This window comes from Euprymna scolopes, chromosome 36, assembly GCF_053919585.1.
Source record: "Euprymna scolopes isolate OS-2025 chromosome 36, ASM5391958v1, whole genome shotgun sequence".
Lineage (NCBI taxonomy): Eukaryota > Metazoa > Mollusca > Cephalopoda > Sepiida > Sepiolidae > Euprymna > Euprymna scolopes.
In genome coordinates, this window is record NC_136517.1 from 77355034 (window position 1) to 77372394 (window position 17361).

Below are 17361 nucleotides of genomic sequence, written 5' to 3' on the forward strand. Positions count from 1 at the left end.
AGATTTTAACAACAAAGGAAGTGAAAAGCGTTTAAATTTAGTGACGTCAATCAAAAGCTGTCGGGTCACTGATAGTTCGGTCAGGAGTTGGCGAAGAAATGAAATCTTTCGTGGTATTTATTTTCTTCACCACGAGGTCGTTCCTAGCTCCTAACTGGCCAAACGAATAACAATTGTCTGATATGAGGGGTTTTAGTCCGGACGATTGCTAGATAACCGTCCATTATCTTTTTTTTTTTAAATTTTGCCACAAATTGTATTTCATTAAATAGATGTGCACAGTAAAATATTTTTTTGCAAAAATTCCCGTTGCGTCCCCAGGGGCTCAAAAGAGGTCAAAAATGACATGTTTTGCCCCATAACTTTTTATTCATCCATTAGATTTTTCTGAAACTTGGCCAAAATGTGGAGCCCATTGTTCTTAATATAAATCCAGTATAGGTGACCCTGGTAACGTTCTGGTTCACGTCCCTGGGGACTTTTAGTGCTAAAAGCACCCCTTTCATATTTCTCGATAAAAACTTGGTATGCCTGACTATATAATGGTTTTTCACAGTTATCAACTCAAATATACATGTGTTAAGGCTGGAAAATGCATCATTATCCATTTACACTGGGATTCAGTGACCCAGGGGCTCAAAAGAGGTAAAAAAAATGTTCCAAAATGGTCAAAAATTACACTTTTTGCCTCATAGCATTTGATCCATCCATTAGATTTTCCTGAAACCTGGCCAAAATGTGGAGGACATTGTTTTTAATATAAATTCAGTATGGATGACCCTGGCAAAATTCTGGTTTGCATCTCTCTTGGACTTTTAGGGCTAAAAAATATGCCTTTTTGGAGCTCTTTTTTTCATATTACTCAAAAATTTGATATATATGTCTATATAGTGGTTTTCCATGATGCTGGATTCAAATATATGGCATTAAGGCATGAAACTGCATCGTTTGTCCATTTTCACTGAGATTCGGCATTCCCAGGAGCGCAAAAGAGGTTACAAATGCCCCCAAATTGCAAAAAATGACACTTTTTACCCCATAACTTTTGTCCCATCCATTAGATTTTTCTGAAACTTGGTGAAAATCTGAAGGCAACGTTGGCTCTTCACGCTTCTCACAATCGTTATTTCTTCACTATTTTTTTTGTGGCATCATCTCACATGCAGCACCATAGGGGGACCATGCACGCACGGCTTGTTTATTTTATGATGGCCAAGTAAAGGATCTTTTGTTGATGCCTAAATAAAAAGGGCCAAAATTTTAGCTAAATGAAAGTGTTAGCTCAGTATATTCATGAGTTATGCCCCTTCAATAAAGTTTTTTTAAAAAACACTGTGATTTTATAAGGCATATTTGGTCTGTTAATGTCCAAAGAGGATTAGAGAAAAATCTTCATAGCAAACAAAGCATATTTGATATTTAACATGCAAAAACAACATTTTTTCATTTGCTAATAAAATCTTTTATTCTACGAGCAATGCCCGGCTTTGCCAGGTCGTAAGATATACTTAAATAGGGTATTTTAATTAGTCCAGATTTTGTATTATATTATTATAGAATCGTGATTTCAAAAGTAAAAACTAGTGTTGGGACGATGAATTGGAAAAATCAGAGCTTTTTGGAGTATCAGAATCGGAAAAATTTGAGCCTATTTTCCAATGCCAAAACCGATTCCATTTAATTATCTTTTTTATTTGATTTTGGTGTAAGAAACATCTTCCACTGCTTGTAGTAGTTATAAAATAATAAATATTTATTGATTTAAATATCTATTAAACCTAAAATCTCTAGATCATCCTCTTACAAGTGTGTTTTTTACATTTAAGACAATACATGCACATTTCTGACGCATTTTTACAGTAATCGGGACGAAATAACACGTCTATAGTCAAATATTTAGAGATTTATAAAGAATCGGAATCGGGAAAATATTGGAATCATCCCAAAACTACATATATTAATTGTCTGTATTTTGATTGAGATTGTCGGACTGACTTCCTCATCTTGGTTGTTATAGTCACAACGTTTCGGCCGTTTTGCCCTCCAGCCTTCATCATCGATACAAAACACCTGATGAAGGCCGGAGGGCAAAACGGCCGAAACGTTGTGACTATAACAACCAAGATGAGGAAGTCGGTCCGACAATCTCAATCAATATATATATATTATTCAAGGTGTGTGTGTTATAGAAATTGATATGTAAACCTTAAAATGAGTCATAAGTAAAAAGTAAGAAAATAGGTTTTTAATTAACACACACACACACACACACATATGGGGGGAGGGAGAGAGAGAGAGAGAGAGAGAGAGAGAGAGAGAGAAATTGTACTTGAATTGATATGTATTAGATAAAGAAGACATAAAGGCCACACAACGTGCAATTTTTCCATCTGTTTTATAAACTTTAAACATTAATCAGAATCGGGAATTTAGTATGGAATTGGTAATTGTATCAGAATCGGGGGGGGGGGAAATATTGGAATCGTCCCATCACTAGAAAAAACAAAAGTATTTGGGTGCCATCAGCTAGAATCGAAACCAAAACTGTAGCATTCAAAGCTGGTGATGTTACCACTGTACCAATGTGACACGCATACGAACTGATTAAACAAATTCAAAATAAACTAAGATGAATGTATAAAATGTATAACGATCTTTTAAATTTTTGCCCATTTTTAATTTCTTTAAAAACTATTTTAATCGGCTAAAGACCCATAAAAGAACGGCCCATAAAAAATCCAATCATTTGAGGCCCCTAATGCTGCTCTGCAACTTTTAGTTTCGAAAGAGATACAGTTTGAAAATATGAACACAGACAGAGAGCCAGAAAGCCTTTTTATATATTAGATGAATGTATTAAAAACTGGTTTACATCGAGAATTCACCCTATATTATAAAACAAAAATAAAGAAAAATCTGTATAATGAACGTACCCATGACAAAATGAAAACATATTCCAAAAATCATGTAGATTGATCAAGCAGTTTAATTTTTTTTGTCACATCCGGGCAGGAGCTGCTCGGAGCATGCTATCCTCCTTTTACAGTTCAGAACCGGCTTCGAAACATAGTAAATAATGCACTTCTCTCTTGCCAAACCATCACAATAATACTTGTCTAGCTACAACCACTATCAACGATTTCCCCACTGTGCTTAAATATAAACGCAAATTCCATGAACAAAGTTTTTTTCATAGAATTTCCAGCTAACTAAAATATGGCCATCTTCAAGTCCAATGTAAACAAGTTCTTGTTGAGCTGTCCTCTTAAATAATCAAATTATACTCAAATTCAACCACTAACGACTATTATACTGATGTCCCAGTGACCACTGTACACTCAATAATCTTAATCCTTGAATGGCCTTCAGGCCTTGAATTATGGTAACTGTCTTGTAAAAAAAAAAACTACAACACAAATCTAGTATGAATTACTGTTGAGTTATCTCCCTTTGTTTCTTGAAAACTATTTTGAAACGGCGGGCGACACGATCACTTATCAGATATTCATGAAATTTGATTTTCTTATCGATAATATAAATCTCACCTGTCTGTTTAAATGTATGTATGTTTGTATGTCTGCCTAAAACTTTCGACAGAGGTGACGGATTTTCATGAGATCAGTATCGTTTTGAAGCTTGACCCTTCTGACGACGAACATCGAAAATTTGGCCCAAAACATTAATTCCTTCACCCTCAACTGGCCACTTTTCTACAAGGAAGGGTCGCTTTTTTCGCCGATATTTTTTTAAGTCATCCCCTCTTTTCGATTGTCTAGCCTTAATTTAAATCTACGTCACTTCAGGTTTGGTGATGGGTGCAACAACAAATGCATCACTTTTTTTTTATGTTCTTTTCCTCCTCCGCGGTATGGGTTCGCGTCTGCCTGCCTACTACCTACTACTATTTTTTTTTTGCTCAACACACACCTCCAAACAGCCGGGTAATGCTGGGCACCCAGGCTAGATTAAAAATAAAATTAGTTGAGTAGTTAACATGATTGTTTAAATATGATATTCTCGTTTAGTCTCCAGAAGTCTATTGTGCATCAATTTCATTTTTATACTCAGTAATGAACATTTTCTAAGACGCTGGCAGAGTCTTTAATAAATAAACATGATTGTATTTGTTTTTCAGGTCTGGCGAGGTTCAGCCGAAGCCAAAGGAAAGTGTTGAGAGCGATGACGAAGATTATTTTGAAGATGATGTAAGTATAGATGTTTTCGTGTCGCAACCTTTGACCTCCTATGAGGGAGAGCAAATGTACGGCGTAGACACCCAGCCACAGGACCACGGTCTGTCACCAGTTATACTCCCTAGTAAAGCAAGTATCCATTTATATGCATAGTTAAAGTGTTTTACATGAATCTCCTGCCTCTCTACCTCTCTCTTTTCTACCTTCCTCCTCTCTCGTTGTCCTTCCGTTGAATTGTTTAGGCTGTCTGAAGATATTGGTTTCCTGAGACGAAATGCAGCTAACATTGATGCTTTTTGTTTTTCTATTTCCTTTTGCAAAACTTTATTATGTTCTGCAAAAGCAACAACCCATCTTTTCCTTCTTTTCTTTCTTCCCATTTCCCCTTTCTCTTTCCCCACTTCCTGAATGGTTTCCTAACTTAAAATGAACGTTAATATTGTAACTGTTTTCCCTCTCCCATTGCAAAACTCATTCATGTTCTGCACGGCAGGAAACAAAAACGATAAAATCCACTATAAAAACAACCAAACCAAACACTAAAAACTAGCGATTGAAGACACAAAAAGCTTGAAGAATAAAAACCTTCTAAAAAATAACTGGATGCAACATGAATACTATTTCCAAAATAATTGGATTCGGCATTGAATAATCCGAAAAGGGTTGGTATGCCGTAAAACAACCAAATCAAAGCAACCCCTCTTTCCATCTTTATTCCTTTCTTTCTTTCTCTCCTTCTCTCTTTTCCTTTCCCTGAGACATTAAAATTAGTGTTGGGAGGATTAATCGGAATCAGAATCTGAATTGGAAAAATCGGAAGATTTGTGAGTATCGGAATCAGAAAAAAATTGATGCCTATTTTCTGATGCCAAAACGATTCTTTTAATTGTCTTTTATTTATTTGATGTTCCTATTTACAATGCCTCCCCACGGGACAGGGTCGTTTTTTAACGTGGAGAAAAGGAACAAAAATAAAAATTGTCTCAGTCGTGAAGGATTTCTCCTCCACTGACAGAAAACAAGAAATTGAAGTGCAGCATCTGAAGAACAGATACTACACTTTGATCTTGTCCCGAAGACCTGCTGGTAATAATGATAAAATAAGAAATATTTATTAATTTTTAATTACCAGTGAAGCTAAATTCGATAGATCATCCTCCACAAGTGTATTTTGACGTTTAGGAAAATATCTGCATATTAAACATGTGTTTTTACGAAAATCGTGGGAAATAACAATCTTATAGTTAAATAATTAGAGATTTATAAAGAATCAGAATCGGGGAATTTAGCACGGAATCATTAATTGTATCAGAATCGGGGAAAAATGTTGGAATCGTCCCATCACTAATTGAAATAAACTACATTTTGGGTACAAAATGTCTTCATATCAATTATTGGTTATTAACTATGCCAGCTAAACAAATGTCTCGTGAAGAATTACAAGCAAACTCTTTAAGTCTTCACCTCTTCTACAAGTCTTCAGGCCATCATCATCATCATCGTTCTGTCCACGCTTGCAACACATTAGTTCACTGACTCGGCAGAGCAAATTTGTGTCGTACCAGTTCATAGACAGACATCCTGCATGTTGTGTTTAATTGAATTTTCTTTTCTTTTCTTTCCTTTCAGGGAAGGTGGAGTTCAACTGCTGAAGCGGATATGCCTGTCATAACAGTAAGATTATTCAATACTGTTTCTTTTCTTGTTTTATACACACACATATATATTTATTATTTTTAAAACAATAATCTACGTACATGCGTGTTTTGAGGTAAATACCTCTCATCAGCGTAGCTCGACTTTTTCTAGGGATTGAACTTCAAACCATGTTTACCACAGTCTGACGCCTTAACCATTAGACCACTAACCCTAGATGACTTTACTGTTTATTTTTATCGCTTATAAATTTAGATTTGTTGTTGTTTGTTTTTTTTTTCCACCGATAAATACGGTTAATAGTGGCTTCGCCTCGAAGCTCATTTTTTTTTGTTTATTTTTTTTTTATTTACTTAGAAGGTCACCCATAATTTGTTTGGACGTATATAACATTTTATTTATTATTTTTAAAACAGTAATCTACGTACATGCGTGTTTTGAGGTAAATACCTCTCATCAGCGTAGCTCGACTGTTTCTAGGGATCGAACTTCAGTAGATCGAATTTCTGTAGAAATATATTTTCTTATTTAAAAAGCTCAATGTAATTAGAGAGAAATATATTGAATAAATGACAAAAAGTCATATTCCAAAATTCATGATGTTGACCATCTTATAATTTATTCCTTTTATTCAGTTGACATTTACAATTCTTGGCAGTATATGTTGTGTAGTGCAAAATCAATCACTTAATTATTATATCAATCAGTGAATCTATTTTGCCCTTAACTCATCAGAAGAAATAGTTGATTGTTGCTATTTCAAGCAAGATGTATTTTTATTGATATAAACAAATTTACATGGTCACGATAATAAACGTGTTAATGTTTTTGACAAATGGTCGATTAAAACCAGAAGTTCTTGTCAGACAACTGGTAAATGGTTGCTTTCTACAGAAGTAACCATCGCCTGACGAGGACTTTTAACCAATCATTTGTCTGAAATATTAGCATGTCCAGTGTCATGACCATGTAAATTTGTTTATATATAATTAAATAAATATTTATATGTATATATATTCTAGCAAATATTATTAAAAGCAACAGAAACATTTTGATTTATAATTCTTTTTCTTCATTTTTTTTTTTTTTTTTTTTACACGGTGGTCACCACTTATCAAGGCCCTCAGAAAGCCACTCAGGGATAAGGGTTATTGCAAGTACAGTACGTTAGTGTGGAGATTTAATGAAGTGTTTACTTAAGGGGCGGTTCATTAGGAATTTGTTTACGTTGGACTTGAAGACATCCAGATTGTAGTCAGGTGGGAAACAGGCAGACGGAACAGAGTTCCACAGGCGTGCACTTCTAAGAAAGAAGCTTTGTTCATGGAATCTACGTTTTGATTTAGGCACAGATAAAGAGTGGGGAAAATTTTTCACAGTGGATTCAGCTAGACGGGTGTTTTTCGTGAAAGATTGGTGAGGGGGGACCAGAGATTGTTCAGACCAGCACCTGCCATGGAAATAATGATAAAACAAGTATAGGCTCGCAACGTCTCTTCTGTGGGAGAGAGGTTGCAGGGTAGAGAAAAGGGCATCCCCCACTAAGTCACAAAGTCTATTTTGTACTCTGTCAAGGCAGGATAGGCTGTTTTTAGCAGCTCCTGCCCAAATATGGCAGCAGTATTCCATCCTAGAGAATTGCATCAGTAGTGAGATATCTTCTGGAGCGGTAGAAGGATCCCACCATCTTTCCGGAGCCCTTGGCAACAGACTTTTATTTTCCGTATAATATTTTCTGTATCAAAATCAAAAATATTAAGATAAGTTCTGTCGTTGTTGCTGTCATGAGCGCTTTCAATTCATCCACGAATCATCTTGAGTTGTTGAAGTAAAAGTGCGAAGGCGCGAAAATGAGAATTAAAAGTGAAAACTAAAATATACAGTAAACGGCGTTAGGTGATGACAAGTTAAAATATATAGAGTCGATGAAAAGTCGATCAAAATTTGAGTATTAAAATCAACAAGTTTGTGGACACTGTTAACAAAGTCCGTCCATTACGAACTAAGCAAGACATTTTAGAACGTTGCTGCTTTTCTCGAATGCGATATCATTTATAGTGGGTCGAAGGGTTCTAATATATGACACCTCAAGAATTTAAAATTTTTTGATATTATTCTCGTGTTGTATAATTTTTTTGTTGTCAACGAGGACCTTTCTAACATTGGAGGGGGGACAGTTATGTTCTTTTATTAAATGTTTGTATTGATATAAAAAAAGAAAAATATTTTTGAAATGTCTTTTTTTCTTTCAGTCATGTATGAATTTTTGTTTCATTTATGTATTAATTTATTTATTGAATTGTTTTTCTTTCTACACTTGTCCACGAACACCTCTCCCAAATACAATTGTTTAAACTTATTGTAATTTATTGTTGTTAATTTGCGGCTTGTAATTCGCTCACTAAATTCTCTCAAAATAAACGTGTTCTCTGGTTTTAAATTCAACGTCTTCCCACATTTCTTTTACAAAAAAAAAAAAAAAAATTCTGACGCCATTCCATTTTTTCATATTCTTTTCAAATAGACATACTAATAAATGCACCGTCTAGTGTCGAATGTAAGCAAAAGGGGTAGATGATTTCCATTCAGATCAAGTCGAGAATGATTCGAGGGAATTTTAGCCAAGTTGCTCAAGAATTACAGACGATGAATTTATCGGGAAGCGGAAAAATATCCGGAAGGGTGAAGGTGAGGTCATTTCGGCCTTGAAGCCGAAAAATGTTGGGGGGAGGGGGAGACATGTTTTTGCCCATTTGGCTCCGTTTGGTTCTTTTTGTCGTTTTTTCCTAAATGTGAAACAAGATGGCCGCCAGAATAAAAACAATAGTGATTAATTCTTTCTATATTTCAGTTAATGAGAGTTGAACCTATCACCATACTTTCCCCTAAACAGGCCTATTTTATATAAGTAGAATACTTAATATCAGTTTCTTTTCTTTCTTTCTTTTTTTTCTTTTTTTTCTTTTTTAGTGGAGTAGATAACACATTGTGGATGCGTTGGTTGTCAACAGCTTCCATGACTCTCGTTTCTCCTAATTTCTCTCAGTCCTCGTTTGGAACGTGTGATTTTTCTGACAAAGGGTGAAGAAAAAGCTTTATTCTAGATCAGCAGAATTTTATGTTAGCAGTAGCCTGAGATGTTGGAAATTTTTCTGTTTCTATTTCTATCCTTGTAACCATGTCACTAGTAAGGGTGCTGGAGGTAAACTTTTTTCTGGGCTGACGTTATCCGCCTGAGAGTCAGGGACCCGAAGCTTGGACTAACCACTAAGGAGGTCGTCCTATTAGCAGGTGTAAAGTACTGGGGCCGCTGTATTGCCATTTGGTGAATGGATTTTGGACCATGCAGTAGCTTCTGGTGGGGATTCTCAATGCCATAGTAGTTGGTAATTGTTACGGCTTTACCTTATCATGGTCTATAAACAAAATATATTTCTTCACTTTTTCTTCCTTTATTTTCCCTCTCTGGGATGCTCTAACCAAGTCTGTCGACCTATTCCACAAATCCTAAAACTCCATCATGAAACGTCTCCAGAAAAAATACACAAACCCAGAACTCCAACTTCCAATGTAGACAACCCTCACCCCCCCCCGCCCCCACCATGTCTCCTTCTCTAACATCAGGGGTCTACGGGAGACCAAACCTGACCTATTCTTTCTAAGCAAAACTGGCATTGGACCGACTGTTTCTCTAGATGAGTTTGTAATTAAAGGATATTCTAATTTAACATTCAAACCTGACCCCTAAGATCAATATGGGCATGGAATATGTGCCTACATTAGAGATGACTTTCCATGTGGTAGGAACATCTCCAGAGAAGACCCTAAATTACCCTATATGTGCTTTCGGATTGCACTTACTCACACCACTGCATTTATATCTGCCCTCTATCACCACCATAACAGTGGCGTTACTATATTTAAGAGCATATCTGAGAAAATTGACCACATCCTGTCTGCTCATCCTTCGGCTAACATTCACGTCTGCGGAGACTTCAATGTTCACAATGTGGAATGATCAGCCCACTCAAACAAACAGATGATGAGGGGAGGTTCTGTCACAATTTCTTCATTGCTTATGACCTAACTCAGATTGTTTACGAACCCACCCGTGTGTCTGATACTGATGGTCAATATGCAAGTCTCCTTGACCTTTTTCTCACAACTTGCCCTGAGTGATGTTCATCTTCCGTTCTATCTCCACTGGGATCTTCAGACCACTCGGTTGTCTCTGTTAAGATAAAAAACAAAATATAACACATCCTCCGACATACCTCTCCATCATACAGTATATCGATACTCTATGGCTGACTGGGATAGCTTTCATACATTTATATCAGATCTACCTCTTCGTTCCATGTTAAAAAGAATGTGTCCTCCATAGTATCAGACCTGATTGAATGGTTAATTGTAGGTATAGATCGTTTTATATCCTCCAAAATATTCCAGCAAAAATCTAACAGCCAGCCGTGGTTCTCTCCAGAATGTGCAACTGCCATTGCGCATAGAAATCATTTTTTCCATTGCTTCCAATGTAATATATGTACTGAGACTAAAGCTGCTTTCAGAACTGCCAGGAACCACTGTAAAAAAGTAATAAAGAACGCAAGAGAGTTGTATGCTCAGTCCATCAAGTCCAAAGTAACTGAGCAGCGGCTTGGTTTCCACTAATTTTGGCAAATAACAAACAGAATCCTGAATAGAAGTGTGTGCTCTATCCCAACCATCATCAATGGACCGGAGGTAATCTTGTCAGCATCAGACAAAGCCAAACTCTTTGCCAAGAACTTTGCAGCTAATTCTACCCTATGTATTTCCTCCTGTGTCTGAAAACCCACTATGCGACATACAAATATCTGTGCATGATGTTGCCAAACTAATCAAAAACCTTGATTCCAGTAAAGTAACTGGTCCTTAAAGCATTCCTATTGTAGTGCTCAAAAAGCTTCAACCAGAACTAACTCCCATACTTACAAAGCTATTTAAGTGTTGTCTTAAACTGAAATGCTTCTCAACACCCTGGAAAACCTCATCAGTATGTCCCATATTTAAAAATTCAGGTGATCGTTCATCTCCCTCTCAATACATACCAGTCAGTTTCCTGTGCGTTATGAATAAGTTGCTAGACTAGTCAAGCATCTCAGTAAAAATAATCTCCTTAGTGACAAGCAATATGGTTTCCATTCTGCTAGATCTATAGCTGATGTTTTAGCAGTTATATCTCATAGGATTAGCGAATCTCTCGATGGAGGCTTCCTTTCTAAGGTAATTGCCCTTGACACATCAAAGCTTTTTGGTAGGGTATGGCTTTTGATAGGATGTGGCTACAATATAGCTGGAAATGTCTTTTCAATTATTAAATAATTTCTCTCTGATATTCATAAGAGTAGTGGTTGATGGGCAGAAATCAGAAGCCCACAGTATTAATGCTGGTGTCCGTCAACGGTCCATCCTGGGCCCAACTCTCTTTATGCTCTACATCAATAGCCTTCCAAATCACATTCTAAGATCATTCGTAGACATTTATGCTGATGACACTACCATCTATGAAAACACTTCAATGGCCATAAATGACCAAGTTCTCTCTGATCCTCTCATCTTGAGCACATGGTGCACTGGAGAAAAAGGTGGCTGGTTAATTTTAATGCATCCAAGACCAAACTTTTATCTTTCTATTATCAACGTTCTGATCCCCATCTGGCATCAATTGAAATGAATGGCCCTCATCTTGAGGGGGCTCCATGTTTTGACAAACTTCTGGGCTTGACCTTTACTCCTGATCTGAGATGGAACACGTACATCAAATCCGTTGCCAGAACTGCTAGGAAAATGGTGGGATCCTTCTATCGGTCCAGTAGATATCTCACTGCTGGTGCAATTCTTTACCTGTATTAGAGCCAAATGCGTCCAAGGATGGAGTACTGTTGCCACATCTGGGCAGGAGCTGCTAGAAGCAACTTATCCTGCCTTGACAGAGTTCAAAATAGACTTCGTAGCCTCGTAGTGGGGGATGCCTTTTTCTCTTCCCGGGAACCCCTTTCCAACAGAAGAAACATCGCAAGCCTGTCTCTGCTTTATCATTATTTTCATGGCAAGTGCTTGTCTGAACTCCAATCTATGGTCGCCCCCTGGCCTGACTTTCACGAAAAACACTCGTCTAATTGAAACCACTATCAATAATTTCCTCAACTCTTTATTTGTACCTAAACGTAGATTCCATGAACAAAACTTTTTTCTTAGAACTGCACGCCTGAGGAACTCTGTTCTGTTTTCCTGCTTTCCAACTGACTACAATTTGGTTGTCTTCAAGTCCAACGTAAACAAATTCTTGATGAGTTGTTCCCCTTAAGTAATCCAATTTACCAAATTTCCACTACTAACGATAACTGACATGTTCCCTTGACCACTGCAGTACTGCACACTCATTGACCCTTATCCTCGAGGGGCCTCCGAGCCTTGATAAGTGATGACTCTTTGTAAAAAAAAAAAAAGAAAAAAAAACAGATATATTAATAACGGTCAAATCTATAATGTCTGTATTTATGTTTATTTTTATAAAAAAAAACTAATTACCAAATCTATTAATTTATCTACAATAATATTCGTTGATTAATTAGATCTAAACCTTTTCATAGCTATAAATTTTCTATTTCATGTATAAATATTTTTAAGTTTGTTAATAAGTTTAAACAGGTTTCTTTTATTCCCATTTAATTATATTTATTTAACCATTTTTAACATTAATATGAGAGCTTTATTAATTTTTCCAACGATTTGTTTATTGCGGTCCAAGGGAGATAACTTTCTTTAATTACGAAATTGAGTTATCTCCCATTACATAATAAAATAACTTTATTTAGATTTTATGGATATTAACTGTACTAATAAATTTTATATTTATCATTAGATAATTATAATTGTTTTATTTTATTTCTATTATTTATTTATTAATTTATTTTTTATTTTTATGAAATATATATATATATATATATATATATATATATAAAATTTATTTATACAAACATTAATATACCTGCTCTGTTTACTCATTGAGCACTCTTTGGTAGACACACGTTGTTTCATTGGCTGTGCTTCTAGGAAACTAAACTCTACTGTCTATATATATATATATATATATATATATATATATATACACACACACACACATATACGACACAATCACATTGACACACCGGTTCTCACCAAGTTAAGCAACATTGAGCCTGGCAGTATCAGATAGGTGACCATTTGGAAAGGCCAGGCACAGTATGTACCGCACCAAGCCTTAGAAATTTCCAGGTTGGTATCTGGAGGCACATTAATTCACTGGGAGAGATGCACTCCTAGTATTAGTTAAGACGTGCATCTAAGAAAAGGTAACTCTGATGTAAAAACCTGCATTGTACTGTGTGCTTTGTCATGTGGCAGTCATATGCACCAACTAGGATTAGCAGTTGGTTCTACACCAAGCCTTCACCACTATAAACAAATCCTCTGTGTGGATTTCTAAACAACTTAGTTGTTGTGGCAGAACCTCGTATGTCAAAATCAACCGGAGAGTCCATTATTATATAGACATATAGTACAGCGGAAAACCTCGAAGTGAGTCATTGGAATGCCTAATTTTCTTAACTATTTTTTAAACAGTATACAGGCTTACCTGTGCTCCGACATTGCCTGGAAAAGTAGATGAAGTCCAAATATTTCTTGGTTAACTTTCAACGATTCGGTGTGGTTTCGTTCACGTGACTCCACTTGTGTGTATTGATCTATAGATGTAATTTGGGCTTAATAAAATTAATTTTACTTCATTGGATATTTTTCGAATTGAATAAATGCAAAAGGTTTTTTTATTTATCACTTTTATATTATAATCAAAATGTGTAACTGTTATTTTTTTTTTAATTAATAACGACATAAAATGATGAAATATGGGATTAGGGTACGTTATGTGCCTGGCAGTGTTCTTAGATAGGTTTTGTATCCGAATGTTTTCGATAAGTATAGATAATCAAAAAAATCCGATGAAAGAAGGAACAGGCGAATTTGATCAAAGTTAACACCTTACACAGCCTAACATCACAAATGCATTTGAGAAATTTTATTGCCACACAAGCCAAAAGGCCAAACATAAAATCAACAGTAAGTTCTTTGATATGACAGAAATGCGTTTGAAATGAATGTTTTTCTTTAAAGCACAATTGCACCATGATACTTGACATTTTCATTTTAAACTGAAATGGCACCCATTATCATTACAGAAGACCAATCAACAGTAGCTTTTTTGAGGGGTACATTCAATATGAATGTTGCTGTTTAGAGCACAATTGAAGTATGAGACTTGACTTTTGCATTTTAAACTTTAATGCAAGCCATCTTATATATATATATATATATATATATATATATATATATATATAAAAGGCAAAATGTGTAAGTGTGTGCATTTTTTGTGTATGTTCAGCAAAGGCTTCTTTTTTTTTTTCGGGTTGGTCGCTCATTCTTATAATTTTTTATATGCTACCGAGATTATAATATCTAAGATTTACAAAACGACTCGGTGTGTATCTTTAATTTGGGCAACTTTTGTTATATAGTTCATTATTATTATTATTGTTCTTATTCTTCGTTTTGTTAATAGTGAGAGTCTTCGAGAGAGATGATGTTGTTGAGACTTAGAGATTGTTCGTGTTATAAAGAGCTTCATATTTATAAAATGTTCATACTTAGAAGTGTAATAGCTCTTTGAGTGAGAAGATAGTGTTGAGACAGTCTTAGTGTTCATATTGTGTATGTAAGATGTGTATGTAAAGACATTTTAAACCACATGATATACAAGACATATTATAACAATTTTCACTTTACCTTTTAGTAGAATTACAACACAAAGACAACGTTCATAAAAACACATGATGGGTTTATTTCTTCTCCCGACCAGTCGTGGTTTTCTGAGTCAAGAATTCAAAGCTTCACATTCTAAGTTTCAAAAGTGACCGTCTCGCTTCTAGACGTTCGAATCCCAACTGCCGACTATCGTCTGTCGTCCTCAAACTCTCTCTGACTCTCCCTCAGTTTCTCCTTGCTTAACTCTAAAGTTTCTAACTATATCGAGAACTTCCCGTTTTCCATGACGTCATACACATGTTAAAACATGTGTCTTCTTTCATGTGTTCTGGAAATGCGTGTCCAAAACTTTTTCCTTTGTTTACAAAAGGAATTTTAACCTATCTTCCCAGTAACCTATATTTCCAATATGTTAAAAACATGTTTATTAAATTATCTTGTAGTTGCATTCTTTCAATTGAATTTTCATAACAGAATTGACAATGCACATTCTTTTCTTAAAACTATTTTATCTCTAAGCTTCACAATGGTTTGTTTTACATTCCATTTGCTAATTCTCTCTCGTAATCTATTTCTACCTGAATTACGAGGTTCGAATTTTGTCTATTCTATTTCATTTTCATTTTAACTAAATCTCTCTTTTTTTACATGAAAAGGGGACAGCCCTTATCATGTAACACTTTTACGAGCGATTTTTCGACATATTTATTGGCCCACACACGTGTCTTTGGCTTTTCAGTATAAAAAAGCAAAACTGAAACAAACCTCAACACTCGTCCAGAAAAGCAGTGAGCGCTTTGATCAATGTCAGTGAAAACTGTCATATTAGACAATTGCTATTCGTTTGGGGCCCCTCCCCTCAACAAGATGGGGAAAGAAAAAAATAAAAACCCCCAAAAATTGTCTCACAGAAATAGTTAACTGCAGGATTTCATTCTCCCATGCCGTGATGTTTGACCTCAATAAAATCAAGCACCTGTTTGAACTCGTCCACTTTTTAATTGCTAAATTTAACGTCTTACATTGCTTCCGTCGCCGTAGCGCAGTTGTATGTTGTTAGCCTATTGGCCTCAAGGCTCTGGGTTCGAGCCTACCTACAACCACCACCCCCTTTTTTTCTTTTACACTTACAAAAGATTTTTTTTTTCCCATTTTTAAGGTTTTAATATTGAAATCGCTGTTTTTCTGTTTTATTTTTTTAAGAAGTTTAATATTTTTTTTTTTGTTTTTTTTTTAATATTTAAACAGGGTTAAGTTTCCACTTTGTTCTGCTTTACCCCCCCCCCAGCAAAACACACACCTCCAAACACCCAGGCATCGCCGGGCACCCCCGCTAGTATATATATAAAAGGCAAAAGTGGTGCGTGCATTTTTGTATGTTCGCGAAAGGCTGGGGAGGGGGCTCTCGACCACGTTATTTTTATTTTATTTATTTATTTTTTTTTTTTCTTTTTATACTCCCCAGATCATAATATTTCTGATTTGGGAAAGGACGTCATCTCTACGTTTAATTTGATCGACTTTTATAAAATTCCCTCTATTCCCTGCTTTCCTGTGTTTATTGTCTTTTTTGTATAAAAGCAAAACTAATCAGAGCAAAGTAGGCCACCTGGCTTTCCTGCTAGGATGTCTTGAAAGCAATTAGCTTTGATCAATGTGGGAGAAAACCCTTCATATCAGACAATTGCTATCTATTTGAAAGTTTCACCCTTTTTGGGGGGAGCTTGGTTTTCCCAACATCGTGACGAAACAAATAAATGAAATTAGGGAAAGCTAAACTGGCCTTCAGCCAACATTAATTTCTGCACCTGCGTGAAATCTTTCACTTAGCAAATCAACTTTTTGATTGACATCGCTTAATTTGAATGCATTTTACTTCCTATGGCTTCGTAGCGTAGCGGTGTCATGTTTTCTTTCCCTTTCTTTTCCACCTTTGCGTCATGGGTTTGAGCCTGCCTGCCTATTAACACTTTTTTTTTTTTTAATCCCAAATAAACACCTGGGCAACGCCGGCCACCCCCACTAGTTATATATAAAAATAATTTTATAAAATCAACAGTAAGTTCTTTACAGTGCAATGTAGAATACTATGTATTGTGTACTAAGTAACTCCTGTTGTGCCTCAATGGGTCCTAAACTTGAACAGGCAATCAATCAATTTGATTAAAAAATGGGCAATTTTACTGATTTCGATGGCAATAAAAATATAGAAGCGTGAAACATTTGTTGATCATCATTTAATCCCGAGCAATGTCGAGTCTCCCTGCTAGTATATATACATAAATATTTTCATATATTTAGTTGAAATATTTTTTATCATTTACATTTTATAGTTGATATCCCTATATACAGGGTGTTACAAAAGTCTTGGGCACATTTTGACATTGAATATCTCTAGAACTAAAAAACACATCTGGTATATCTGGTATATTTTGGTATAGCCTTACAAAAAACTTAATGCATTTAGCTTTAAAATGGCACCGCTTTCATCTTACTACCATTCACAATTAAGCAGTTATGCGGACTTTGAATGTGCCCAAGACTTTTGGAACACCCTGTATAATAAAAGAGGTGCAATTTTTCCCCTCTGGACCAAACTACGCCAGGTTGCAACTGCACGTGGCACATGCACATTTATAACGTCTAAACTATTGTTATGTAACTTTAG

The 17361-nt window shown here is 35.6% G+C and overlaps 1 protein-coding gene across 1 annotated transcript in view; it reads left to right on the forward strand.

Annotated features, from left to right (window-relative positions):
• The window catches only part of LOC145260619 (translation initiation factor eIF2 assembly protein-like), a gene marked incomplete in the record, with an annotated part of 69209 nt that overhangs the window by 12325 nt on the left and 39523 nt on the right, over positions 1-17361 (forward strand). Inside the window, 2 exon segments of the mRNA XM_080118931.1 lie at positions 4136-4205; positions 5823-5867. Of these exon segments, the coding sequence (XP_079975057.1) occupies positions 4136-4205; positions 5823-5867 (115 nt within the window).